Source organism: Ochotona curzoniae, unplaced genomic scaffold (genome assembly GCF_017591425.1).
Source record: "Ochotona curzoniae isolate NIBS_2020 unplaced genomic scaffold, NIBS_Ocur_1.0 contig_1, whole genome shotgun sequence".
NCBI lineage: Eukaryota > Metazoa > Chordata > Mammalia > Lagomorpha > Ochotonidae > Ochotona > Ochotona curzoniae.
This window is the reverse complement of record NW_024464918.1, coordinates 15482169-15509613: the sequence shown is the minus strand read 5'-3', so window position 1 is coordinate 15509613 and position 27445 is coordinate 15482169. Positions and strand designations below refer to the sequence as shown.

The following is a 27445-nucleotide window of genomic DNA, read 5'->3' as shown; positions in this document are numbered from 1 at the left end:
AAACACCAGGAGTGGAGGTGATTGAGACTGCATGGACGTTTGTGCTATGGAACCCACTCTGCAGTGCACAAAGCCTGTCCTGGCTGCTGTCTGTCCAGTTCCAATGCTTTAGGATTGGGCTCAGCTTGACCTCATGGGAGAACAGGGGGAGCTGCTTGCTAGCAGACCGCGGGGTCTCTGTGCTTTATCTCAGAAGCCCTGCTCAAGCATGTCTCTCCTTCTAGAAAAATCGCCCTGGATTTCTGTCATCACAGCTCTTGCGTTCACAGATTGGACCACATGTTCCACACATAGAAAAGAAGGAACGTGCTGAGTTTTAGATGTCTGTGTCCAGTCTTTGCAGGTAACAAGCATGGAAGTGTCAGGGGTGTGTCCCCCTTTTCACATCTGCCTTCCCATCTGGAAACTAGCAGCAACATCTCCTGGTTAGAAGTGCACAGCCTAAGCCCAGAGGCACCAGGGAGAGCCCACCATGAGGCAGCTGCTCTGCTGTGCGCTTGCATGGTTTCAAAGAGGTAGAAACCAGAGCTACGCTAGGGGAAGACTTGTGTAGTTTGAGATAATCATGAAAGGAACATTCTCCAAAATGGACCCTGTAGTGTGTCCCAGAATTACATAGTTTTAGAAAAAAAATTCTGTAGCTAAATAATTTTCGGGAAAATTGAATAGAGAAAATTTTTGTTATGTTTCAGAGCCAACATGGAAGGTCTAGCCAGGGGATTGAAAACGTATGTTGAATATCATATTTTCTTGTACTTTTTTGAGTAGCAAAACCTTTTGGAAGCGAATTTTCACTGATTTTGAAAATAATAGCATTGAGTATGGTCATTTGGCTCAGTGACAGAGTTGTCACATGATGTCCACACCTCCACATCACAGGGCCTCACTCGGGGTGTTGGTCCCACTTCTACCTCCAGCTCCTGGCTGATGCACCTGCAGCAGGTCTCAGGTGTTACCTTATATAATGAAGGGAGTCCCTGGCAGTCACAGGAATGACCTTGTTGGCATTGGACACTCCTGGTTTTGTATAAGCCCAGTTCTGACTGTTATGGGCATTTGGGGTGTGAACCAATGGTTGGATGCTTGTTCTGAAAGTTTTAATAAAGCACCAGGAAATACCCCAAGAAAAGATCAGGTGGATACGAGGGCCTTGTTGTATTTGCTAGGGAGATGAAGCTGTCCCCGAGATGGGTGGAGGAGTTGATCGTGCGTTGTCAGGTCGCCCCACAGTGTCTCTCTGATCCAACTGGGACGTTGGTTTTGTGACTGAGTGCTACTTTTGACTTTCCATATACAGTTCAGGATACTAGGCTACCTCTGCCACTGCCTTGTTACGGTTCCCAGCAGTGTGATCGGTGGTTACAAGGGTGGCTGATTAAGCACTGACCTCGTCCTTCCAGCCTCTCAAGGATAAAATATCGGCTTTTGTCCGTGTCCCCCAGGCATTCTGTGCCACAGCTGCATCGCCACAGAGTGCAGCCCAGTCGCGTCATGTCCCTTCTGATTCTCCAGTTGATGTTGCAGAGATCACACGTATCAGTGGCATCCCCTTTAACCCTGTTCACTGACCTGACTCCCAAGAAAGGAAAACATCACACTTTTTTTTTTTCTCCAAGAAGGGTACACTCCACAGTCCTCGACTAGCAAATTAGGATCCAGCTGTAACTTTTTGTCTCCTCCTGATTGGTTTTGTGTAGATCTACGCGGTTTGAACCCTTCTTGCCCACTGAACTTTGGAGACACACGCACACCGGATGAAAACCGCCCAATGTTCTACATCCTGAGACATTTCTTCAAACTCTTTGTAACCTTTAAATTGTAGGAAATTTGACTTGAGATGTTACCTTTAAGTTAACAATTGAATTTTAATGTGTCTGCCCTCGCACAGGATCCCCACTGATGATGTCTAGAGAGAACAGAAAGCAAATTTGAAGCTGCCAGAAAGAATCAATCTGGAAATGCACAGATTTATGTGTGAAAGCTGACAGCTGAGATGGTGTGATTCAGGGCATTTATTTAAAGGGGCCTTGCGTATCCAGTGTGAATGCACAGTGGAGTTGAGAAGCGATGGTGTAGAATGATGGGAACCAGTTTTGCACCCCAGGCGGGCTGACTCCTGGGCAGGTCACACCTAACCTCTCCCTCTCCCGCTGTTCCGTAGCTTGGTAAATGGCTCTTGCCTCTCTCACTGCCAGGAAACAGAAGCGTTATTCTTGTTAGATCTTTCCACTTTCCCAGGACCAGTTAATTACCAACCCCTGTCAGTTCTAGAAACATCTGTATTTAACTTCCCGGCTTGTCTTCCCTTCATTCTAGTCTTCCTGAGGTCACTATCCAGGTCTCTTCTGTGTCTTCTCTACTGGTTGACTCCCAGAAGGTAACCTAAGTGACCAGACTTAAATGTAAATTTATTCAAATCACTCTCCTGCTTAAAACCCTTCATCAACATCCCATTTTGGAAGAAACTTAGAATCTTTAGCAGGACCAGAAGAAAAGTGAGTGGATGGACCCAAAATATAAGTAGATGTACCAAAATGCAGGAAATATATATATATTTTTAAAAAAGGTATTGCTGCAGACACAATGGAAAATGGAACAGAATTAAAGGTTCTGAGACAGGGTCAGGTATCTTTAGAAACTTTCAGATGATCAGAGTGGACCACCTGTCAGTGTGGAAAATAGCCTGCTGCTTAGTAGGCAATATTGAGAATCCTGGCTTCCTTCAGGTCCTTGCCTAACTATATATAAAAACAGATTTCATAAAGACAAACAGTAGAAATCAACTTTTAACAGAAGGCAATGCAAAACTGAACTAGAATAGGAAGACTTTTAAAATGAAATGCTAAGGTATCAACTAAGAAAGGAGAAAAACGCATGAGTAATTTTTACATCAAAATGACTCCCCTGTGTTCAGAAGAGGACAGCATGGACAATGGTAACAAATGCTCCTGTCTCGTCAGAGCACCGACATCCCACCACATGGCCTTTTCCCTCTGCTTTTCTGTGCTTTGCAGCCAGCAGGTGTATATTGCTTTGTGTGAGGCATTGCTGATTTCCTGCCTGTCCCTGTGATCTTAGCCACAGTGTCTCTTCCCTAGAAAGGTCTTTCCTGGGCCTAGTGCAGTGGTCAAAATCCTCGCCTTGCATTCACTGTGATGCCATATGTTCTGGCTGCTCCATTTCCCTTCTAGTTCCCTGATTGTGGCCTGGGAAAGCAGTCAAGCATGGCCCATGGGTGGAAAGAAAGATGGAAGATCTTTTTGTCTCTCCTTCTCTGTGAATCTGGCTTTCCAATAAAAGTAATTAAAAAAAAATCTTCTCTGACCACCCCAATGAGGCCACATCTCCCTGTAAGTTGTAACTTCCAGAAGATCATGACCACCACCCGAGCACCTGTGCTTGGCACAGTGCTTTAGGCTTAGAAGATACTTTTCAAATGTTGGTGACATGGAGTGATAAGCATCAGCTCAAAGAGGGTACATTCAGCACAGCATTCCAGAAGGGAGTTGGGTACCCAGGGGAAGGTCCGGGCATCATTTAGCCTTTGTGTCGGTAGCATTTAGGCTAACAGTGTGCGTGCCGCAGCCTCTGCAGGTCACCTAGAGACTCAACACCTCGAGTCTAATTTGTGTCTCCTCTAAGTCTTTGCACCACATTAGGTATTAGGTAAATATTTGTTGACTTTATATCTATGCGTTATCCTCATGCCTCACCTAATCTTTCTCTTTTGGATGGACACATCATCCACACTGATGCCTTACCTTTTGAAAGCTCTTTGGCAGTTACTATCAACCCTGATTTCATTATTTCTTTTTGTTGACAGACCCTACTCTCTGTTGACTCTTAATTCGATTTGAGCTTTCAATTATTCAGCAAATATTTATTGAAAACTGTGTGAGTGACAGGAATATGCTGGGTACTAAAAAAGCTGGCAGCCCCCTTGTACTGTTTATATGTTTATATGACATAATGAAAGGAATTATTGAGACGGAACAGCTTGACTCAGGGAAACAGTGAGGGACCAAAATGCACCCAAATTTGGTCACAGTACAAAGGATGCAACTGTTGGGGGTCTGGACCATTTGATAGCTTATTCTAAGTAAGTTCTCACAGTGTCACTTCATTATTCACATCCAGAAAAACAATTCAAAACAGTGGAAAACCACCCAAACATAAACAGGTATCTGGGCGAGGTGGGAATAGCTGTCCTGTAGCACTATTTTAAAATATGTGCCCTGTTTCTGAAAGTGCAAATTCAAAGAAGACTCACAGCACCTTAATAAATATAATAATGTAAATATAATAATCGGCATTATGCCAACATTTGGTGCTTCCTGAAGAAGCACTGCTAACTCTTTGGGAACTGAGTTCCTAACAACTCCAAGTTCGTGATAGCTTTTCTGGATTCTATCCAACATTTCTGGTTCTTGATTAAATATTGATGAATACGGTTGATACATTGTGACACCCTTTTCCAGAGAAGCTAGTAACTTCTGATTATACTGCTTTCTGTAAGCTGACTAGGAAAAAATATAAACAAAGATGCCTGGGTGAAAAACTGGCATTGAGAAGCCGCATAAACCATCGCTTAATATTTTAAAGACAAATTCCCAAGGCAACAGAGCTAATATGTGAGAAAATTCTGTAATGTGATTAAATCTGATTGTAGTCCAGGATGTAATCCGTGTCTGCTCTAAGGTGGCAGCCTTTGCAACATCTCTCCCTAAAGAAGACTCACAGCACCTTAGTAAATATAATAATGTAAATATAATAATAGTCATTGTGGCTGGCAGGACTTCGCAGCCAAATACAGCCTGGAAAAAGAGGAGGGAGGGAAAGGAGAGAGAAAGGAAGCTTTTATTAGAACAAGCTGTTAACTAAAGTTAATCTTCTGTGCAGGTGACCTTAGTTTTTACTTGTGTTTTTTTGTGTTTTGTACCAAAGATCCATTCAGGGTGTGGTAGCCTCCTCTATTCCTTTACCACTCATAAAATTCTGACTACTTATTTTTTAAAAAAAATTTTCTATTTGTCTTTTTAGAAGATGCTCCAGGGTTGTTGTCAATTCCCTGCCGGAGTGCTGACATCAGGCCTGCCTCTAAGGAGCACTCCCAATGTATTTTATTTCTTTGTTTATAGTTATGGCTTGTTTTTGTAACCACTGTGCAGACATTCTGTATCTGTTATCTTCCTTGATTGTCTCTTTTTTTAAGATTTATTTTCTCTTTATTGGAAAGTACAGAGAGGAGGAAAGACAGAGATCTTCCGTCCGATGATTCACTCTCCAAATGGCCACAACAGCCGGAGCTGTGCCAATCCGAAGCCAGGAGCCTTGTCCATGTCTCCCATGCGGGTGCAGGGCCCCAAGGCTTTGGGCCGTCCTCAGCTGCTTTCCCAGGCCACAAGCAGTGAGCTGGATGGGAGGCAGGGCTGCTGGGATTAGAACCCATTCCAATGTGGGATTCCAGTGCATGCAAAGCGAGGGACTTTAGCCACTAGGCTACCACCCTGGGCCCTGATCTTCTCTTTTCCAACACCGTGTTGTAGCCTGCAACTTTCTCTTGTAGATGCAGAAACTGCAACTCAAAGATAAATGGTGTACTCAAGGCCATACATTAGTGAAGAAGTGGAGGTGTGATAAAAGCTTGTATCTGTCTGATCCAAAGCTCACATTTGGAATCTTTGCAAGACCAGGCTCCCTTGTGATCAAGGTCAGAAACAATGCTATTGTGAATCAGTCTGCCTTCCTGCTTGGAAAGAGAAAGGGAGCGTGAACCACACTCCCCTGGGCAGACTTGCTTCAGAATTCCAACCACACAAATGCCTTCCTTCTCTGAATTTCATCCACACTGGGAGTTCAAAACCTTTCCTAAATGTGGAGGTTGGTTGTGTAATGTCTTGTGGATTTCTCTGTTTATCTAATTTCAAACTGGGAGGTCCTCTGAGTGGAAAGAAAAGGTGCTACAGTGCAAGATGATGAAGTTAAGTCACTTCTGCTGGTCACAGCACTTTGCAACAGAATGTGGTGATAGATGCTAGCAAATGCACCTATTCAAGTCTGTGCCTGTCCTACCAGGAGTGCATAATGTTCGATGAAAATTATACCTTATTGTTATTATGGTTCATTTCAATAATTCAGTCTCCCGTTGGGCTAGGAGCCCAATTTAAAAAACATGTATTTTGTATCTCCAGGACCTAGAAACCATATATAAACTATTTCAGGCACTCAATTAGTATATTTACAAAAAAATAAGGTTTCAATAAATTCTTGGAAAATACATGTTATGAAACAAATATGCAGGGATTTCAAATTTTACACTAAAATAAATTTGCCTTCTGATTCCATTTCCCGTGAACTTTTGGCAGTGTACTTTTACTGATCACACTATATAACATGCTTAACAGATTCTGTTAGGTTCTGGACCAGAGACTTCCCACTCTTTGAGCATTCTGGCCTTAGGAAGGCAGCAGTATAAGCAAAGAGAAACAGCCAGACAAGCTGAAAATTTTTGCTATAACAAGACATGGGGATTTTTGTGCTTTGTTGTAAGACTTGGAATATTTGATATAAGTACTGTTTTGATAGAAGAATGAGTGATCATTTTTTAAAAACCATATAGAACATTTTCCAAATATCACCATGGGAGAGCCAGCGTTGTTTAAGTAACTGTGTGCACACAGTTGCCTCTGAGATGGAACAGAACAAGGAATGTTCATGTGAGTGGCTCAAGTCATCAAGACAAAGGTACATGCAGGTCTGTTGATTTTGCCTGCGCAGATAAAGATGTGGCAGGGGTTCTCTGTGTTAGGAAGCTTGTGTGCTGGCAATGTCCTGCACAGTGCTAGGTCCTTCAGTTGTTAAGGGTTAGTGCTCATGTGGAGAGGGTATTTCTCTCCGCAGGGCAGAGGTCGTGTTCTTCCTTTGGGCTGTATGTGCCACGAGATCTCCCTTTCTGCCTTACCCCCACATGTCTTTCTCATCACTGTCCTTTATCCCCTCCTCTCCTTGCCTGAGTAATTATTGAGTAATTAATATGTACATAGCATTACTACATGTTAATAATTAAATGTAGTTTAATAGCTGTATTAATGTTTTATGATTAATATTCTCTTCATATTCATAAAAAGAAAACGAGACTGGGAGCAAGTTAGTAATGTGCCCAGTGTCACACAGCTTGTAATGTTGAGTTGGCATAGAAAACTAGGAATTCTCACCTCAGGTCTCCTGAAGTGTATTTAATATGCATGGAGTACTCTGTTAAGTCAACAATGAGATTGATAATGATGTTGATGGTGGAGAATAAAAATTAAATACAGAAGAATTAGATGGTTTACTTAGGGTCACACATAGTCCATGTTAGTGGAAGATCTTCAGTTTTCTGAATCCTAGTCATTCGTCTCTCAAGAGGATTTTACAAGGAAATGTTACAATTTTGCAAAGAAGAAGACATTGAACACTCAACCATGATTTTCTTCCCTCTTTGTTCATTTCATCGTAATGAAATTGTACCTGGTTTCTTTTCAAGTCTCGCCTCACATGTTAACCCCTCCAGGAAGTTTCCTTTGCTTCGCCTCCGCAACCTCAAGACATAACAGCTTCATTCCTCAGGAGAGTGTCCCACCCACTTTAGGCCTTTCTAATCACTGCTATTGTTCTCTGACTAGAATACTTGGACCATCTCATCGTCTCCATTAGAAAGTATGACTTGAAAAAAAAACAGCTTAACTTGTGTCTTTCTTCATTTTCATTACAACTTCACAACCTGTGGCTTAATGGCTTTCTTATTAGGAATTTAATACATGGAGTACTATTAAATTTTCAAATTGGTGGATGTCATACAAAAAAAAGATAGAACTTGGCTAACAAATTGTTTTCTTTCAAGCAATTGGATGATATAGACTTAGCTTTAATTTAAGCCTGTTGTGCACTCCAAGTAAAGCAAAACTTCCAAGCCAGGAGTTGGCCAACACTGGCATTTTGGCACCACTTGGTCCTTTGCTTGTTTTTGTATCACTGGCAAACAGAATGGCATTCACATTTTAAGTGATTGAACAGAAAGGACCAAATCAGAGAAAAAAATATTTCATGACATATGAAAATTATATTAAATGTTAAATGTGAAATTTAAATTACAAGAAATTCAAATATTAATACCACAGTGCCTGAGTAAAGACTGAGTGGAATGTAGCCATATTGCTTTGTCAATGTGCTATCTAGTACTGCTTTTCCACCAAAACAGCATAACTGAGTAGTTACAAAAATAAATATCCCATGAAGCCCACAAAATATCAGGCCCATCACAGGAAAATGTGCCAGGCATGGTTCTAAGTCACACCCAACAAAGTTTCATGAGAGAGCGAGCGTGGGGATGAAAACAAAATGGGTAAACACCCAGATATCTTGTAGGAAATGCTAGCATCAGCAACAACAACAAAAACCAGCTGCAGACAAGCAGAGAACGGAAGGGGAGGTGGAGGCCTACTTGAGAATACCAGATTTCCTGGGTTTGGTTTATAAGGTTACAAACATCGCCCCAAAGGTCTCTCCCAGCTGGTGAATGTACCAGAATTTCACACGTGAACTTTCTGCTTTCCTTTAAGGACCCTGTATACTACTTTTGGAGAAGTTGTAAACTAAACTAAAAGGGGTGTTGTCAGCAGATGATCGATCATTCTGCATCAGTTTCTGCATAAAGGCTTACCCAAATCTGCAATGCAATCTAAATGACAATGTGTCTCCACTCTCTCTGATTTAAGTCTAATAATATGTGCATGTGAGTTCTAAAGAAATTTGTATTGTCCATGTCTTTCTGTGGCTCTTTGGAGAAAATCTAATTTGGGCGAATGATAATTATCTTCTATATCGAAATAAGAGTATCAAATAAAAACCTGAAGTGGAATGTGACTAAAACCAATTCAATCCTTTGCGAAGTTGGGATTGTATTTGTTTTGGTTTAGACGTCAACCATTTTTATGTGTTTCTCTTGTTTTCTCGTTATAGGGTAATGCCCTGTACTTCAAATCTGCCAGAAATGTTACAGTAAACATTCTCAATGACCAGACTAAAGTGCTCACTCAGCTGATAACAGGTAAGAGAATTTGGCAATGCATACATCATATAGGTTACTCAGAAAATGCAGAATTGACAGTGAACTGAAACAGTCTATGCGCATGAAGAGAGTGTCTGCCAGTGTATTTACAGTACACAGATGAGACTATAGCATAAGTTCTATTAAAGGGTGCACTCCTCTTGCACCCACATATTTAAAATCCATTGCTTGTAAGAAAATAAAAAATATTGTCAGACATGCCAGCATGTCTGGTGCTCAACCAGCACTGGTAGAAATACTAGCTATATTGGATTAAGTGAGAGAGAGCACAGTAAATACAAAATCATTCACCATGTTGTCTGGGTTTTAAAGTGATGCTTTCACGATAGCTGTAATCCTTGCCATTTTGCCATAAGTGCTGATGCTGTGTCTAACTCAACTGTAAGATGAGGATGTATCTGTTTCCATTGAATGTGACTCCTTTTTACACAGCCGATCTACTACTAACAGCCTTGCAAAGCATTACTGCACTTGAAGCTGGTGTGTTTGAAATCTGAACAGGGATTGGTTGTTCACAGTAATGAGTGTAATGATTAACAGAGGCCTGGTGGCCGTGGCAGTGGTTTGAGTGGTGAGATCAATGCCCTGCCTGTAGGTTCTAAGCAGCTGTAAACAGGGCCGCATTATGCACTCCCACAGTGGAAGGAAAATGTGTGTACGTGTGAGGAGAGAGAGAAGAGCATTGTTATACTTACAGACAGAAAATGCCATTTGTTTGGCTTCAGGGCTAAGAGAACAGTGTACAGATGGACATTTTGGGAAGCCAGTTGCTTAAATGCCCTGAAACATTATTATGACTCAACTGTTTGGAGCCCCACTAATAAACAAGCCATGAGAAAACAGGTGCCTTGTGTCCAGAGTAGCTTCTCTTAGGGATTTAGGGATAGAGCCTGTTCTTGTCCCCATTCCCGGGAGCGCCGCCTGTGGATGCGTGGAGAATCACAGCCAAGGATGCCTTGGCTCATCCACCCATCTCAGAACTCGGGGATTGCAGGTTGCCGCAACGGCTGCACGGCAAAGCGCAGAATTCACGAACACGGCCTTCCAGCCCCGCCCTGGATTGTTGCCCATGCCATGTAACATCTGGCCCAGAGTCACCAAGCTAAATAATTAAATAAATGGCTTCAGTAAGCAATGATTTAAAGCAGCATGTGTGAAGATGGCCTGCAGGAGGGACATAAATCCAAGCTCCAGCTCCTAGATGTGTTCAAAAGAACTTATTGAGCCTGTGGACCATTTGCCATTTGTTTGCAGTGGGAGATTGGGTTGACTTCAGAGATTTTGTTGCGATAAAGCTAGAACTGCCTAACATAGTATTATTCAGACAAGAGTCTTTTTAAAGTTTTTATTATTTTCCGTGTTATAGTTCTTTCGGTATAAAGATCCCCTCCTTTCCCTCCCATCTTCTCTTTTCCAGCTTCCCTTGCCACTATCCTACCCCGCCCCGTATTATTACAGCAGTCTAGTCCTCCAGCAACAGTTACAAGTTCAACATTCTGCCACTCACATGCATCATGGATGTGCACACAAAGGCAGAAAATGTAGCATCCTATTATGTGTCATGTTATTGAGGCATATTCAACTGTTTCCCTGGGAGTCCTCCCTTTATTTGGGAATAGAAATGCAAACCGCAAGGTATCTTCACTTCCAGGTATAGGAACCTGCATTGTACCATTCATTTTTATGTTTATTGTGTGTGTGTGTGTGTATGCACTTGTTCACCTGTGTATCCATTTCTTCTGTATTTTGTGTGAATGTGGCCTTACATCAGAGAGCACATATGTGTCTGTCCTTTTGGGATTGTCTTATTTCACTGAGCGTAATATTTCTACCTCCTTCCCGTCTCTCTCCATTCTCAGTTCCTTCTATCCCTCTACTGCTGACTTCTCTTCTCCTCTTCTTCCCTTCGTTATCCCTTTGTATTCCTGTTTTTCCTCCTCCGTCTCCCCTTCTTGCTGACTTTCCTTCTCACTCCCCCTTCTCATCTCTTTCCTCTCACCCTTCCCTCTCTCCATACTTTCATCTTCCTCATTGTCTTCTCTCTCTCTTGCTTCTGTCCCTTCAATAGTCTTTGTCTTTCAGTCTCGCATTCTCAAAGTAGGTCCTCTGGGGAGCTGGGAGACACCTTCCCTAAATCGTAAGGTAGGGCCCAAGATAGCTACAACAAAATGGGCAGAAAGCTACTGTATGACTAGGTAAGAGAAGCCTGTCGATACATTATTTCTGTAGAGAACAACAAAAGTGTTGAAAATATCAATCCGAGCACATCCACACACATCCTCCTAGGGTTTGCCTGCAGTGTTCTCCAGCCTCATTACAGTTGTGCATACTAGTGCAAAGTACTAAGTAGTTTCTAATAGTGACTTCTGATTCCTGTTACATTTGATAATGTACTCGTTGCGAGCTCCATCACTCCTGTTCTAAGCAGTTAGGTCTACTAAGGCAATTCTGAGAATTCAGGAATTCTCTTGCTTCTCTAGAGTGTCTCAAAAGCCCATTCAAGGGGCTAGCACAATAGCCTAGTGGCTAAATCCTTGCCCTGCTTGCCCAGGATCCCATATGGGCACTAGTTTGTATCCAGGCTATTCTACTTATTCCACACAGCTCCCTGCTTGTGGCCTGGGAGAGCAGTGGAAGCTGGCCCAAAGCCTCAGGACCCTGTACCCACATGAGCGCTCTGAAGGAAGCCCCTGGCTCCTGGTTTTGGATTGACATGGCTCCAGCCATTGCAGCTAATTGGGGAGTGAATCAGTGGTTGGAGGCTCTTTCTCTCTGTATCTCATTCTCTCTGTAGATTTTCTAGATTTGCCTTTCCAATAAAAAATAAAAAATAAAAAAATATATCTTAAAAATGTCCATTAAAAATTCTAATGTCAGAAGTTCAGGTAATCTTTCCACATGAAACGGTGCTTTAAATGGCCATAAGTGCCAGTGTTCACAAATGTGGATTTGACTGATAATACTGCTTATTTATTGTCTCAGTGGTGGGTGCCATTACGAAACTCCTTGACCTGTGAGGAGGATGATGGTAGAGATGTCACACAACATCACACAGAAGTGACGCCGAGTCCCAGTATTGTGCAAGTTGCAGAGAGAAATTAGCCTCCTATCCCCAAGACGTTTCCTGCCCCCTGCCTCACCGCCACAGAGTGACACCGAAACTGTCGGTGCATCCTGATGGGTGTCAATTCTCTCTTGAGAAGATGAATTAAAGAGGTACTTCACGCACAGCGTATCGCACACAAAGGGGATTAGCTGCAGATTAGTTTCACATTATGAATAGTGATACTTTTTCTATCCCAAAGAGGAACAGTAGGCTTTCTAAGGGACTTTCTGTGCCGTCTCCAGCTCCATTTGCATCTCTCCAGAGGTTTTTTTTTTTTTTTTTTCTTTTTTTGAAGGAAGTTTGGCAGTCCTGGATGAAATCGACAAAGGACAAGCCATCTTCACCATGGAGCCAGCAGTTGCTCTGTGGGGTTTGGGCTAAAATGACCAATTACCAAGCTTTAGGTATCCAAATGCCCTGGCCCTGAGTAAATTGCATTTGAGCTTCTGAAGCCCTGAAAAGCAAGATAACTTAATTATGCCACATGTTCTCTGACTGTTGTCACTCTGGTACATTTTCTATGTGTCAGAAGTAATGCATGAGCTCTAAGTAATCTGTCTATACACTGGCAGGCACCTTCAGCTCCTTGGAAGGCAAAAATCAAGATACTGCTCGGGTTTCTGGAGGCCAAGTCCAAGCATTGGCTCCAGTCCCCGGGAACACCCCTGCTTGGCCATATGATTCAATCCAGAGTGTGCAAAATCGTGCTCAGGTCACTCATTCATTCCTTCATACTTTACTACCTTCACACCCCTGTAATAGCCCTAAAATATTGATGGATAACACAGATTTCAAGTGCTTTTTGATGCAGCTAAGAACACAGCCATATCGTAATGCCTAAAGAAAAATCTCAACCAAATCACTCATTGTAAATCTACTTTCCTGCCCCCTCACAACATCGAAACAAACAAACCTCACATCCTAGTGGCCACTCCATATACACTCCGTATACATCAGCTCCAAGCTGTTTCTTCCTAGGTGTGAGGAGTGGCTCAAGCATCAGCCCCAAAGAGCAATGAGCCCCAACCATTTTAGACTTCAGCTCCCTTTAAGTTTCGGTTTCGGTTTCCCTTAGGCTTTCAGTTTCCTTATATTTTGGTTTGGGTTTGGGTTTCAAGCTATTTAGTTCATGCCTAGTTTTGTTAAGCGACAGCCCTTTCCGCCAATCCCTCGCAGCACTGCACCAACCAATCCCGACATCCTGTGCTCTCAGTGCCCACCCCTAAGCTGTGAAAGCACCTCCCTTCCTGCCTCTCCCTGCTCCTGGCGGCCATCTACCTGCGTGCAGATAAAGGCTGTAAGCTCTCTGCTCTCCCGGCTTTGGGCTCTGTTGGTTCTCAGTTCTCAGCTTTTCCCCACTCTGTGCTCTCTCTCCTGTGGAGCCCACTCCTTTACTCCGTCAGGAGACTGCTCTCTGTATCTGCTCTGTGCCTTCTCCCCTCCCACTGCCATCTTCCTCTGCTCGGCTTTCTCTCTCTTCCCAATGGCCTCCTTTCCTGCAGGAATAAAGCTCTGCCCTGGGCCCACCTCTCCAGCTGGAATAACGACTTCCTGTGTAACTTGCTGTGCCTTGGTGTCTTGGGTTAATGGTGAAAATTCCTAACTCTCGGCAAATAAACCTCCTTTCTTTTCTTGAACCAAATCTGAGAGCTCAAATATGGATTAATTTATGCTGCTCATCTTAAATGGCAAAGTAATCTCAAAATAATATATTTTTCAGGACCCAGTGTGATTGAAAATTGGAGATTGTATGTTCTCCCTGCTCTTTCACTATTTTTTTTAAAGATTTATTTATTATTGTTGCAAAGTCAGATATACAGAGAGGAAGAGAGACAAAAAGATTTTCCATCTGGCTGCAGCAGCTGGGGCCGAGCTGATCCAAAGCCAGCAGCTAGGAGCTTCTTCTGGGTCTCCCATGCGAGTGCAGGATCCCGGGATTTGGGGCTCCTTGACTGCTTTCCCAGGCCACAAGCAGGGAGCTGAATGGGAAGCAGGGCCAGAGGGACATGAACCTGCGGCCATATGGCATCCTGGTAAATGCAAGGCAAGGACTTTAGCCACCAGGTTAAAGCACCAGGCCAAGCTCTTTCAGTCTTACACTCATTAAGAAACATTTCCCATGCCCCTCTATGTGATAAAGGTCTAATGTGGATGCACTGGCAAGAGACACAGTCTCCCAATTGCCTTGACTTTGTAAGGAAAGTACAGTAAGAGGAACTCATCATTAATTGACATAAACCAAAAAAAAAAAAAAAGCAATCCTCTACTTTTCATCGTATTTTTCAGAAACTTCCTTGATAAAGTAGCACTGGATACCTTTGGGCATTTGGGCAGTGAACTGCTGGATACAGTATACTAGAGTGTGTGTGTGTGTGTGTGTGTGTGCGTTTGTCTTTCAGTCTTTGTATTCTCCCTCTCTCCCCACGATCCCCTACATTTGTGGAAGATGGAGAATAGGTAAATTTTTAAAAACTACAGTTTCATGTATGATGGAAAAAGTATAACCATTTCATCTTTTAAAATTTCCAGAAGGGGGAGACATTTCAGGCTTTCTAAACTGAGTTCACCTCACTGCCAAAATTTGAGGCGACTTAAAACTGTTTGCCAGGCCCAGTGTGGTAGCCTAGTGGCTAAAGGCCTTGCCTTGCATTCACTGGGACTCCATAAGGACCCCAATTCATATTCTGACTGCTCCACTTCCCATTCAGCTTGTGGCCTGGGAAAGCCATCGAGGATGGCTCAGAGTCTCTTTGTCTTTCCTTAGCTCTATAAACCCAGCTTTCCAATAAAAATAAATAAACCTATCTTTAAAAAATAAACTGTTCTACCCAAACTCATCAAAACACAAAAACTACAGGAGTGTAATCGTTGCTCTGAGACATAGCTTAAGTCAAAGGAAAATGTTATGGTACCTAAACTCCTATGGAAAAAACATTTTTTTTAGTATTTCTTCCAAAATTATCCAGGGTATCCTTGTGTGGCATTTAGGGTTTTTTCTAGGTATTTTAAGAATGTTAATTAATAATAAATATGGAATGGTCTTACTGCCTTTCTCCCAAAGACTGCTGGCAACACATCCGTAGTTGGGGCAGTTCTCTGTTACTCCCTGTAATGAGGAAGAATGGGTACCACAGACGACCATTGGGCAGCTCGCTAAAGAAACAACTTATCACAGGATTTGACCTCAGATAGCACTGAGGAAGTGCTGAGGAAGGTTTGGTTTGGATCACTGTCAAGAAGATGGGATTTTATAGATTGGGTATTTTGATACTCTCCAAAATTAAGAGGGACTAGAGCCCCACCAGAGCTGTTATGGATAAAGAAGTAGTAGTCACTCCTATGAGCCAAGATAAGGAATTTGCTTCTTTTACATAGTTTGAATAATGTGTTTGCATTCATTCAAGTTCAGACATAGTTGCGGTTGTCTTTTTGCATGTGCTTGGCTTTTGTCAGGGACCATCATGTCCCTGAGTAGCCATGTCCGATATTAGTGTGTGTTGAGATTATTTATGCTCAAGTAGGCGATCACCAAGGTCTAGTTGACCATATCCCCTGGAAATCTGGGAGAGTGTAACTTTATTTATCAGAACTATCTGATTTGGATTCAAAAGAGAGGAAATCATGTCCTAATTCTCTCAGCTTCTGCTAACATGGCCCTGGATAAATCACCAGGTCCTTATAATCCTCAATTTCTTTATCTATAAGATTATATTATTGTCTTCCTACTGTACCTCATAGAAAAACAACCAGGGCTTGACCAGGCCAAATCTAGAATTCTGGAACTCCATCTAGTCTCCTACATGGGTTACAGGAGCCAAGCACTTCAGCCATCATCTACTGCTTCTTACAATGCATTAGCAGGAAGTTGAACCAAAAGTTGAGTAGCCAGGATTTCTGCTACTGCTCTAATGTAGTATGCATGCATTCCAAACCCTGGTTTACTTCTGTGTACCACAACACTCAGTTCAAGTTACCTATATTTTTCTGATGTACTAATAGCTTGTTTAAGTTATTACTAGTCTGTATCAGAGGATAGGTTCTCTAGGATCGGGACCTTGTCTTACTGACATCCACTGGAGATATCCTCATTCTTAATAAGAGCATATGTTGTCATAAACTATATCGATGAGTTTTATTATTGAGTGAGTTTCTGGCACCAAATATTCAGAAGATCCAGCGCAATTAATGATAATGTATTATACTCCCATCTGCCAGGAAGGTATCTATATACAGACAAAGTAAACTTGTGTTGGTGTTAAAATGCAGCCAGTAGGTCAAGGGTACAAAGTGAGACAGATTTTAGCTGTATTTAAAGAACTCCTTCATGACAGGGCTGGCCAAATTGATAAAATTGCCTTAAGAGGTGGTGAGCATCTTAGATGTTGATCCATTCAGGCAAAAATCTATAGCTATTTGACAGTGATTTTGTGGCTAGTGGAAGGAAATCTCACTCAAGAATTCATTTGTAAGAGTGACATGATGGCCTTTGAAATCATAGCTTTGGAGCTTATGATCAAAAACAGTTGATGAGACATGGCTAAAGTCAAGATAAAATTTCATGTCAACTTCTGAAAACCAATCTGCTTAACCTTAAGGTCTGATACAATCTTGCCATATGTATATGTGATACGAAAACTTTAATCAAATAGAACAAGAGTAATGTGTAGTCTTCCTTTACCCACTGCCTCCCATTTCTTTTTCCCTTGCCAACTCCCCTTATAGGTCCAAAAGCTGTAGAAGCTTATGGCAAAAAGTTCGAAGTAAAAACTGTTTCTGGAAAATTGCTCTTCTCAGCAGATGACAATGAAGTGGTCGTTGGAGCGGAGAGATTAAGAGTTTTAGGTAAGTAAACGTGACTTATTTTGTTAATTGGATGTGACTCTATACTTTAAGGGAAAAGTCAAGTGGCATTGTGGAGCAAATGTTTTCTATCCCACCCACCCCCCTCCTGCACACAAAAACCTCATATGTAGAAATGCCAAACCTTTTATGTGACATTATTAGGAGGTCTAACTTTTGTGTGGTAATTAAATTGTAAGGAAATCTCATCAATGTAAATGTGCCATGGTAAAAAAGTCAAAATCCCAGGGCTCTCCTTCCATTCTGTGAGGATGCAATGGCTTGGCGGTGTGTGGCTCAGAGAGGGCCAACAGCACAACTCAGCCACCCTGGGATTCTGATTGCAGAACTCCTACCTCCAGAGCTGTGAGAAGACACTTTTTATATTAATTCAAACCAGGGCAAATGCTATGAGGAAGAGTGAATTGGGCCAAAGGCCTGGATTGTTTCACCTCAAAGCTGTTGGAAGTCCTTGGACCCTACCCCCCTGTCCTTCTGTCCTTGAGTGTTAAACTGTGAAGTCCTCTTAGTACATCTTCCAGCCCTGAGCTTTGAGTGGGGATGTATTTTCATGCAAAGATGTGTAAGGACACATCTGATCCTCTCAGTAAGGCGTTGTGACTTGAAGCAGTGATTCCCAAATATGGTTCATATTCAAAATCATCTGGCAGATTGGATCATATAGGCTCTCATATCTAACCATTAATTGCTGAATTAGAAGCTTTAGAGGAAGGACTCAAATATTCAATTATTTGCAGAAATTTCTGTGTTCCCACTGTTGGGATCATTGGCTTTGAGCACACCAGAAGGAAGTCTTCTATAGCTGCCCATCTAACGTGGTAGTTCTTCTACACTTTATTTATACTCCTTTTTCTCTTCCATTTTCTTCATTATTTCTGTGTTCCTTCTTGTTGTCGCTTTAACCACCAGTTAGTCTACATGTCTGATGGCTCTCCGTCTCTCACATGGTAGGCATCGTGTCTAATTTCCTTTCCAGTGTTTCTTTGATCTCTGTTCCTGCCCTGATATCTTCTCAGAGTTCTAATGATCCATGTCATCTGGGTATTCTACCACTGCCTCAAGTTTTGAGTTCCTGGGCTCAAGGCGCGCACACACACACACACACACACACACACACACACACAAACATGTGTCTCATCTTACTGTCCTTACGTGAGTTCACATCCCTGTTTTCTGTCTTTATTCTGCTCCACCTCTTCAGTCCCAAAACTTCACTGGGCATCCACCAGACTGGGGCAGCTCAGCACAATCGAGAAATACAAGCGGTCATCTGATCATACTTAGGTGGCTGAGCACAAATAAGTCTATAGGGAGAAGAGAGAGTAACCGCAGGGAAGTCTAGTCCCTGGGCAGGTGCTTTGTTATGTATGAACCGGATCTACTTTGTCTAAAACACTTTGCTTTTTCCCATCTGTGAATGAGAGCTATCTAAAACAAAACTTTTCAAGCAAAGCTTTCCAGTAGCAGAGGTTTTATTTTTTTTTAATAGAGCTTTCTTACTTAACCTCAATAAATACAACAGACAAAAGACCAGTATTGTTCTGGGTTAAGGGGTGAGTATTAGGAAAGAAGAGAGGTCAAACATTGGGATCTTAGCAGTACATTTTCATTCTTCCCCCCTCTGAATCCTCTGGGACTACATAGAATATACCTTTATACTTCCTACATAGATCAACTTTAAAAAAAGGTGAAGTCTGTTGGCCATGACTGTTATGATCCAAACATCTGGCTTTGAATACATTATTACATTGGTATCCCACAAGCCACTTTGGAAGTAGGTACCATGCTTATGGCCCACACTTCACAGGTGACAGCTGGGCTGGGTCCCAGGAAGTATGAGGACCAGAATTCCCAGCCAGGTATTGGGAATGCCTCCTGCTTCATATTCACACACCATCCATTCTTTTCTGCCCTCTTAGTATCTGTCACATTTTCAAAAGTGAAGGAACTTGCTGAAGCTCATCCTCCAGCAAATGATGGACCAGTGTTTCCATCCCTGCCCCCGGCCCCTATCACACCATGCTTCTACACGTGAAGGTTCATCAGTTCTAAGACCTTATCTGCTTTACACCTTAGGCTTTTCTCTCTCAGTAGAAATTTGTTTTTCTATATTAATTCTAAGTTGAAGAAAAAACTCAAACTGACTTTCATTTAATCCAACACTGCTGTGCATTACCAGCTGAAAAATAAATGCCCAGGAAAAAACAGGGAGTTTCCCATTGAGTGTACTAGAGAGGAGGGCAAACCTCATTAGTTCCTTGGTGCTTCAGGAGTCACCTCACTGCGCCAACGTTTGACTTTGCAAAGATACAGCTTAGTTTTAAATTTCTGAACACTCTGGCGTAATCTTAATGTACTTGACTTGGTGGCGATATCATTTAAGGACATCACCAACTTCACCCTGTGGTGACTTAGAATAAGAATTCTAAGATCATTTAATTTGTGATTGCTGCAAAGCAGGTGTATATTTTTGCTTGTAATTTTTTACTTAGAGAACTATGCAGGATAAAATCTTTCCCTCTGTCATTCTGAGCATTTTTGCTTTTATGTAAAAAATGTGGGTGAAAGCATGAAAGTAAATATCCCTGCTACTAAAAATGCTAAAAGATTTGAAAATGACCACCCCACAACTACATCAACCTACTCAGTGAAATGAGCCCAGTGTGCTACAAAAATGAGCTTCCTGTCAGCTGGGATTTGACCATATGGTGTGGAATGAGAAGTTTAGGCAATTTAATTTTCAGCTTAATGAGAAGTTTGTCTTTTTGAGTTGTCAGACTGCACAAGCTCTGGGGAGGTTTGAATCTAGATGCATATTTCAAGGTAGTGTCAAGCAGAGCTGAGTCTGAATCTTTGCCAAACTCATTGAGGCTGTAAGTGATCCTATTCAAGTCTATGTTGTCTGAGCTTCTTCCTGTCTAAAACCAAGAGAGTGGAGTAATAAAGAAAATAAAGAAAAGTGATGGAATCTAGTAAGAAACATAAGTAAGTGCTATGTAAAAAGGATAATTATTTGAACTGAGTAGGAATGAACAGCAGGAGCCTAAAAAGAAACTGTCTTTTGGATATAATGGCTTCATTCCTGGGTTCACAACAATTCTTAAAATTATTTTCTGTGAGTGAATATTTAGCCTGGCAATTAGTATGTCCATGTCTTATATTGGAGTGCATGTGTTTAAGTCTTAGCTCCTGCTCCTAATACCTTTTTGTGGCCAATCCAACATTGAGAATCAGTAGATTATGGCTCAAGTGATTGGGTACCTGCCACCCATGTGAGAAACTTGGATGGACTTCCAGCTCCTGCCTTTGGCCAGGCACAGTCCCAGCTGTTGCGGACATGTGGAGAGTGAATGGGAATATGCTGTCTGACTCTCAAATAAATAATACTTTAAAACTACAATAAAGCTGTTTTTTTAGGTGGCAACCTCCATCTTTTCAGTTTTCAGGATAACGATGACCTTGGGTTTAGCTTGAATAGTGTAGCAGAGGAACTGCAAAAGCCAGGCTTCATAAAGAACGATCCAGTTAGTTACCTGCAGATGTTGACCCTGTGAAGTGTGGGAGAAATATGTGTATTAAGGCACAGTTATGGTCTTTCCTAGGGGATGGAGAACATGCACTGTTACGTAGTGGGGAGGAGGGAGGGAGAGTACAGGTGTTAGGGTTGACTCTATCCTGTAATACTGATCTTTGTCATTGAGATGCATCATTTCACCTTCCTAGGCATCCTTTGACCCCGATGAGACACAACATGGTGGTGTTTATGGCCGCCAGTGTTGCCTAAAACTAAGTGACACAGCATAACCAGTTTAGTGTAGTGTGTTGTGCACAAGTAGCTCTCAGGGGAACACTAACTCATAAAATTGTGCACAGATCTTATGTGTTCACAAAAGGGATTGGGTTAGAATGTGTAGGAGTGTCCAAATGTCATGTCAGTTTGCATTGATGGAAGGCCTGGACACAGCCAAAAATGGATCTGAAAATGCCTTTTTAGACTAGGTATAACTAGGCTGGATGTTTTACATGCCTGCAGGTTAGGCTGCTCTCACTAACGTATGTGTTCTTAAGTTGAATTTGAATAATGGAAGTCCTGATTCAAGTCCCAGTGATTTCAGATCTCACCCTTTGCTCAGTGTGGTCTTGAAAGAAGAGCAAACTGGCATACTCTGTTATATTCACCAGAAATACAAACACCTAAGCCATACCCTTGACCAACGAATTAAACCTCAGAAGCCCACTAGGAGATTCTTATGCATTCTATAGTTTAGAAACTATTAACTTACGATGATTAATGTAGTGTAATCATCCACTACAACTCTACAGGTGACTTGTAGTGAGCTCTGGGTTGGCTTTTACCACTAAATCCCCGAAAAGCCTTGACATAAATACAAGGATCCTTCAAAAATTTCTTAGAAAATGTGGACCCTCTCTTTCTTAAAAGAATATTTATTATTTGAAAGGCAGAGTTACAGAGAGAAAGGGAGACAGAGAGCGTCTATCCACTGGTTCGTCCACCCAAAAACCACAATGGCTGTAACTAGGCCAAGCTAAAGCCATTAGCCAGGAACTACTTCTGTGTCTCCCACACAGTCTCAGGGACCCAAGGACTTGGACCATCCTCCCAGACATGTTAGCTTTCACCAGCTGGTGCCTATGAGGGATGCCAGTGTTGCATGCGGTAGCTTTGCCTTCAATGCCACAGCAATGGCCCCTGTGTATTCTCTTTTGATTCTGTTTTTCCACAAACTTTTTTGATAATGAAAAGTAAGATTTTTTTTTTCTTTAATTCAAGGAGGAGTTTATAGTAAACGTACTCACTGGTGTTGCAATGTAGCCGTGGAGCTACATCCCGTTGTCATGCCGGTGCTCCATGGTCAGGTGCTGATTCAGTACCCAACCTCTCCAATTCTGATCTGGCTTTCTACTTATGTACACACCCCAGATAGAGTCCTTAGCTTGTTGACTTTTCCTGGTCCAGGGTTGGATATTATGGCCTTTCAGGAGTGAACCAGGAAATGAAAGGTCTCTTTTTCTCTCTTTTTCTCCCTCTCTCCCTTTCTCTTCCTCCTCCATCCTCATTCTTTCTTCCTTCTCCCCTACCACATTACTCTGCCTCTCACAAAGTGTTTGAAATACCCTCATCACATGCCTGCTTTGATGCAGAGTAACATAGTGATGATTTACTGTGAATAAGTGCATTTGATTTTTAAAATTATTTTATGAGGAAGAAAAGAACATACCACCTTTAATTACAGAAGAACCAGTAAGGCACAGGGTGGTATAATACCTCATACACAGTTACACAGAGAGAAGAGGGCACAGCCAAAATCAAATTCTGGCACCCTCACTCCCTGTACCCTGATCCTGTCACAGGAATCATCAACATCCCCCAACACTGTAGCATTGTTCATCCCAGGGAGCAGTAGAGAGATATTCCCCGGTATCAGCAGAGACACATTGCGTGGTATGCCCCTTTTGTGTGGTCCTCTGGATGCTCCACAAGCCCCACAGCTCTCCTGCTTTTCTGACTGGTCTCCTGCCTCCCTTACTAACTCTGGCAAATCATATGAATTCGTATTTGAGTGGACCCCAAGATTCAGTCCTTATTATTTTTGTTTTTGCATTTCTATGGAAAATTCCACCAACAATAAATATTTTGCATTTGGTTTCAGCATTTGCATCATGTCAGGTGTCCCCCAGATCTCTCTCTGCCTGAGTTGTCTTCTCAGTTCTTAGTGCCCGTCACTAACAGCCAGGACATTGTCTGCCACAGGGAGTTCTTCCTATCACTTCCCTATCGATACTTAAAATGGAACTAATCCTTCCTCCAAAACACTCTGCCAGTACTCCTCTGATTCTCCGTGTGTGGCTTCCATCCTTCTTGCTTTCAAGGTCTTGCTTTCTTTCAATGACCAAACCTCCTCTTCCTATTTGTGAAAATGTTGTTGCCGTTCTTGGATTTTCCATGTCACCGTGGAGTTTTAGATTGGTTCAACCTGACACAAAAGAACGAAACTGCGTAGTTTATTACCAAAAAAATTATAGAAACCAGTCTGAAAGATGAGGCATGAGTTAATTTGGCCTTAATTACAGAATATAGTTACTAAATATTAAGTGGGAATGGCCTTTATAAAGCAGCAAGCAAATAGGTAGCACAAAACCAGGTCATGTAAGAGGCATCTTCATAGTCACACTCCAGAAAACATGACTTTGGTTTTCATTAATGACCAGCGTTATTGAACAATGAATTGGACATTATAACATTCATAAACAAAGCATAATTATGAAGTGCTTTTTAGATTGTTAATTAGGTCTATTTGTACTGTAGACTAGTTTTTAAAATGTGTCCTCTAGATGCCACTTGATGTTAATTATCCAAGTTGTATTATTATCAATGGAGAAAGCATTTTCAATTAAATGCTAAGTCATTAAATTAACATAAAATTTATAGAAATGTAAATGTGGTTTGATGCTTAGCTTGTTTTATTAGAACTACCTCAGATTTAATCTTTTGATTATGTTTTGGATGAAACTACTGAAACTAGCATTTAGTAATTATGATAAAAGTGGGAATGCTCTTAGTAGTGTTTGTTCATTGAGTGTATGTGTGTGGCTACTCCATGTACGTATGTATGATACCTCCAAATTGCTGCTGGTGCCATGGAGATAGACATGAATGCCACAGTTCCTGCTTTCTTAGGAAATAATCTAATCAGGCAAAGGAGCCACACATGCATATATCTGAAAGCCAGAAAAGGAGATTTTCTAGAAAGAAGAGAACGAAGTTGTCTATAGACTTAGCTGGTGTGGAAGAGAAATCTTAGAAATATCTCAGCACTTTCTGTTTGGAGCCTCCGAACTAAGTTTTAGCTCTGAATTCAGTAGAAAAATAGAACTAAGAAGAATGTTTGCTTGGCAAATGGAATTGTGTGTTTTCAGGCGTCATGGTTGTGGATGATGGAGTCCAACTGAAAGCAAGAACTGGAGAAACTCAGTGTCTGGTGATTGAAAATCCCTGAGATGGTTGATTGCAGGCTGGATTCAGTGGTTCCAGTAATGAGACCCAAAGTGAATGCATCTCTCTTTGAGTTACCATGTCTTAGCTCTTCTTCCCGATGTTATAGTCTATCTTCAGTTCTACTGAGAAGAAAGAATATTTAGCTTCCCAATATAAATCCAACAGAGTCTAAGCTTTCACTCTGATAGAGAGCCTTGGTCTGTGCTCCACTCTGAGCTAGCCATTGTGATCAGAGTCGTAGAAGCTGGTGCTTACCAAGGACCGAGTCATGTCTCCACAGCTAGAGCTAAAGATAGAGTGATCAAGTTAAATTAAGAGTGCTGTGCTCCAAAGGAGAATTGGAATTTTCTCATCAGGGGAGGGAATGGGTATTAGACAAAGTAAAATAACAAACATTTTTTGCACTAATTAAAGTGTTTTTTTTATGAAAAATCATAATGGCTGCACATGGACAGTAGGGCCCGAAATGAAAGGGAATCATGGAAGATGCCTTATAAACTCCTTCTCCCTCGCTCATGGAATGCTATCATCACTGGCCCGCTTGCTACTCATCCCAAATATGTTCTCAGCCTTGCAGCACTTTCACTGTCTTCCTTGCATTGAGTCCTCCTTCCCAGAATATGCTCATGGATATCTGCCTTCATGGCTTAAATATCTCATAGAAAAACAGCATATCCCCACTGTTATCATCTGTACCAGAAACTGGCAAATTGTGACCCATGGGCCAAAACAGGCCAATTAATTACCCTACTGCCTGGATGCATAAATAATGTTTTTGCTGGAGTAAAGCCATGTTCATTTGCATAAGAATTGTCAGTGATTGCTTTTGCCCCACAGTGATAGAGTAGGAGATATAAAGAACATGTGACCCCACAAAGCCTAGATATTTACTGCCAGCCTTTTATGGAAAATGCTTGCTGATTGATGACCTGTACACTAATCCTACTTCATTCCTATTCAGGTCAATTATTGTAATATGTACAGAATATATTTACTTCCTTCCTATCCCTCTTTACAGAAACATTTGACTCAAGGCAGCAAGAACTTATATAGAGCCCAGAAGAGCACCAGGCACCTCATATGTGCTCAAGAGTATTTGCTGCATGACTGGATGGAATATCTTACAGCTAGTCTGACAGTACAGTGGGAAGGGGAAAGGCAGAGCTTACACCTAAGTTAGGAGACTATAATGTCTTCGCTGAGATCTCCTAGAGGACTGCACTAAAAAAGAACTAGGAGGGAAAATGAATGGGAAAGATCTTCTTGAGATTGAACTATGAAACACAACAGATGGCTGCATGTGGAGCATCAGAAGGGAAGGAGTTCAGAGGTATTTGAGATTGTAAGTCTTGTCAGCCAGAAAGCTGTAGTATTGTTTACAGATTTTTTTTTTCAGAAGAAAGAGCAGATTTGGGAGCAGAGATAAATAGTTCAGTTTTAGATGTACTGGATGTTGGAGTTTGATTTTTGCCTTGGACAATTTCATTTTTCCATGGGGAAATACCTGGCAGAAACAGCTCAAAAGCGGGACTTGGTGAGTAGAGAAGTCAGAAAGCTGTCTGTATGGCTTGAATAGATGGATTCCAAGGAGATTGTAACCAAGGGATGTCCCAGAGCAAGTCTGTTGGAAAATACTAAATTGAGCTTCACCAAACAGCCACCAACCACCCAGTCTGTTTAGACTTCAGAATGCAGTGCTACTTGGTTTTGTCATGTCACCAGTTGTGTTACATGAATCATGCTGTTCAAGTCATCTTGATTTTGTGAGTTTCCATAACAATTCACCTCCTTTCCTTTCATTTTGCCTCCATTTTTTTTCTCATCTTTCTCTTGTTTTCCATTGTAAGTGCAACAAAGAATGAGAAAAATGGAGAAGTGTCCTTGAATGGTGTTGTGACAACAAATAATTTGGACACTGATCTGTGGTAAACAAGATGCTGTCAGTCAAGTGGTAACTGACCAATCTGTGGAGCTTGAAACTAGCCAGTCATCCTTCTACTCTTAGGTAACAGTCAGCTGGGAATTCAGGTGCTTAAAAGGAATTGCTGGTTGCATGGATCTCCTGTAGCACTTCATTCCAGAGTTGTCTTATCATTTATGGGAATACAGAAATAATATATCATAAAAAATGTTTCCCATAAATAATGCAGCAAGAAAACTAAGTATAAAAGTGTCTCAAATGAACAAGCACAAGCCAATAAAGCACAGATCTTAACAAGAAAACAATTCTATAACAGAGTAATAATAATGAGGTTATTCACCAAACAGCCACCAGTCACCCTATCTGGTTAGACTTAAGGAAACAGCTGAGAAATGCTGCTGGGAGTGCAAGTCTCATAACTCCCCAGAAAGCTTGACAAGAGGCAGTCCAAAGACTTAGAAAGTTCCCCTGCCTAGCTGTGTATGTGTGTCCAGTCATATATACGGGCATCATCAGCTGCACTGGTTGAGCTCTCCTCCCAAAGCTTAAGCGGGTTATTCTCTGATGCAGAAGGAAGAGGCATTTTCTGGGCCCCACACAGTTTTTTCTGGCAGGAAAGATATGTGATCTCACAGGAGCCTGATGGATTTGGGATTCTATGTCAATGTCCCCAGCTGTCCCAGCAGCGTTGCCTTAGTAGACCTCCCCAGCCATTCACCCTTGTCTCCCTCAGTGCGTGGGGAAGGACAGAGGAGAGGAGGCAGCTGGGGATACTTGGCAGCCTTCTAGTTTGATTAAAGAGTGGGGGAGGTTCACTCCTTGGCTGCTTTAAAGAGAACCAATTGGAGGAGGGAGATGCTTGCAGAGTCTTTTTGTTTGTGGAACTGATGAGATTTTGATTTCTCTATCAAGCTGGAGTCGATGTTCTTTCCTGCAGCTGTAGGTTTCTCTTGATTGTCAAAGTTTTCTTCTTGCCAACAAATACTGTTAGTTGGTGTTTACAAATGAGGAAGTAAACTTCTGCCTGGCTGTATTCCAGGTCAGAACACATTTCCTATAGTGTATGAATACTGTCTGCTTTCTCATTCACTCTACTGGCACAGAATATTCTCAGGCCACTAAAAGACACATGAGTAGCATTTCGCCTTCCTTTGTAGCAGAGCTTGATGGAGTGTTGGTATTTCACGGTGACATTGGGAATCTAATGAGATGACAATGTAAAATCAGTGCACAGAATAGGAAAGGAAATTAACTTTATTCTCCTTTATTAGAAGGACCTAAAATTCATTCACTTATGTGATTGGGAGGGAAAAAATAGTACTAAAAATATTATCCTAAGCCCCTAAGGTGTTCCCTCCCACTTGCTATGCTTTGCCAAGTACTGACCCTCTCAATGTGCTTGCCTTAACTAGGAATAAAGAACAATGTAGT

The 27445-nt window shown here is 41.8% G+C and overlaps 1 protein-coding gene across 1 annotated transcript in view; it reads left to right on the top strand.

Moving 5' to 3' along the window:
• Nucleotides 1-27445, top strand: part of SGCD (sarcoglycan delta) — a 330294-nt gene that overhangs the window by 200403 nt on the left and 102446 nt on the right. Inside the window, exons 4-5 of the mRNA XM_040991228.1 lie at nt 9001-9088; nt 16938-17057. Coding sequence (XP_040847162.1) covers nt 9001-9088; nt 16938-17057 — 208 coding nt within the window. The remainder of the gene's footprint in view (nt 1-9000; nt 9089-16937; nt 17058-27445) is intronic.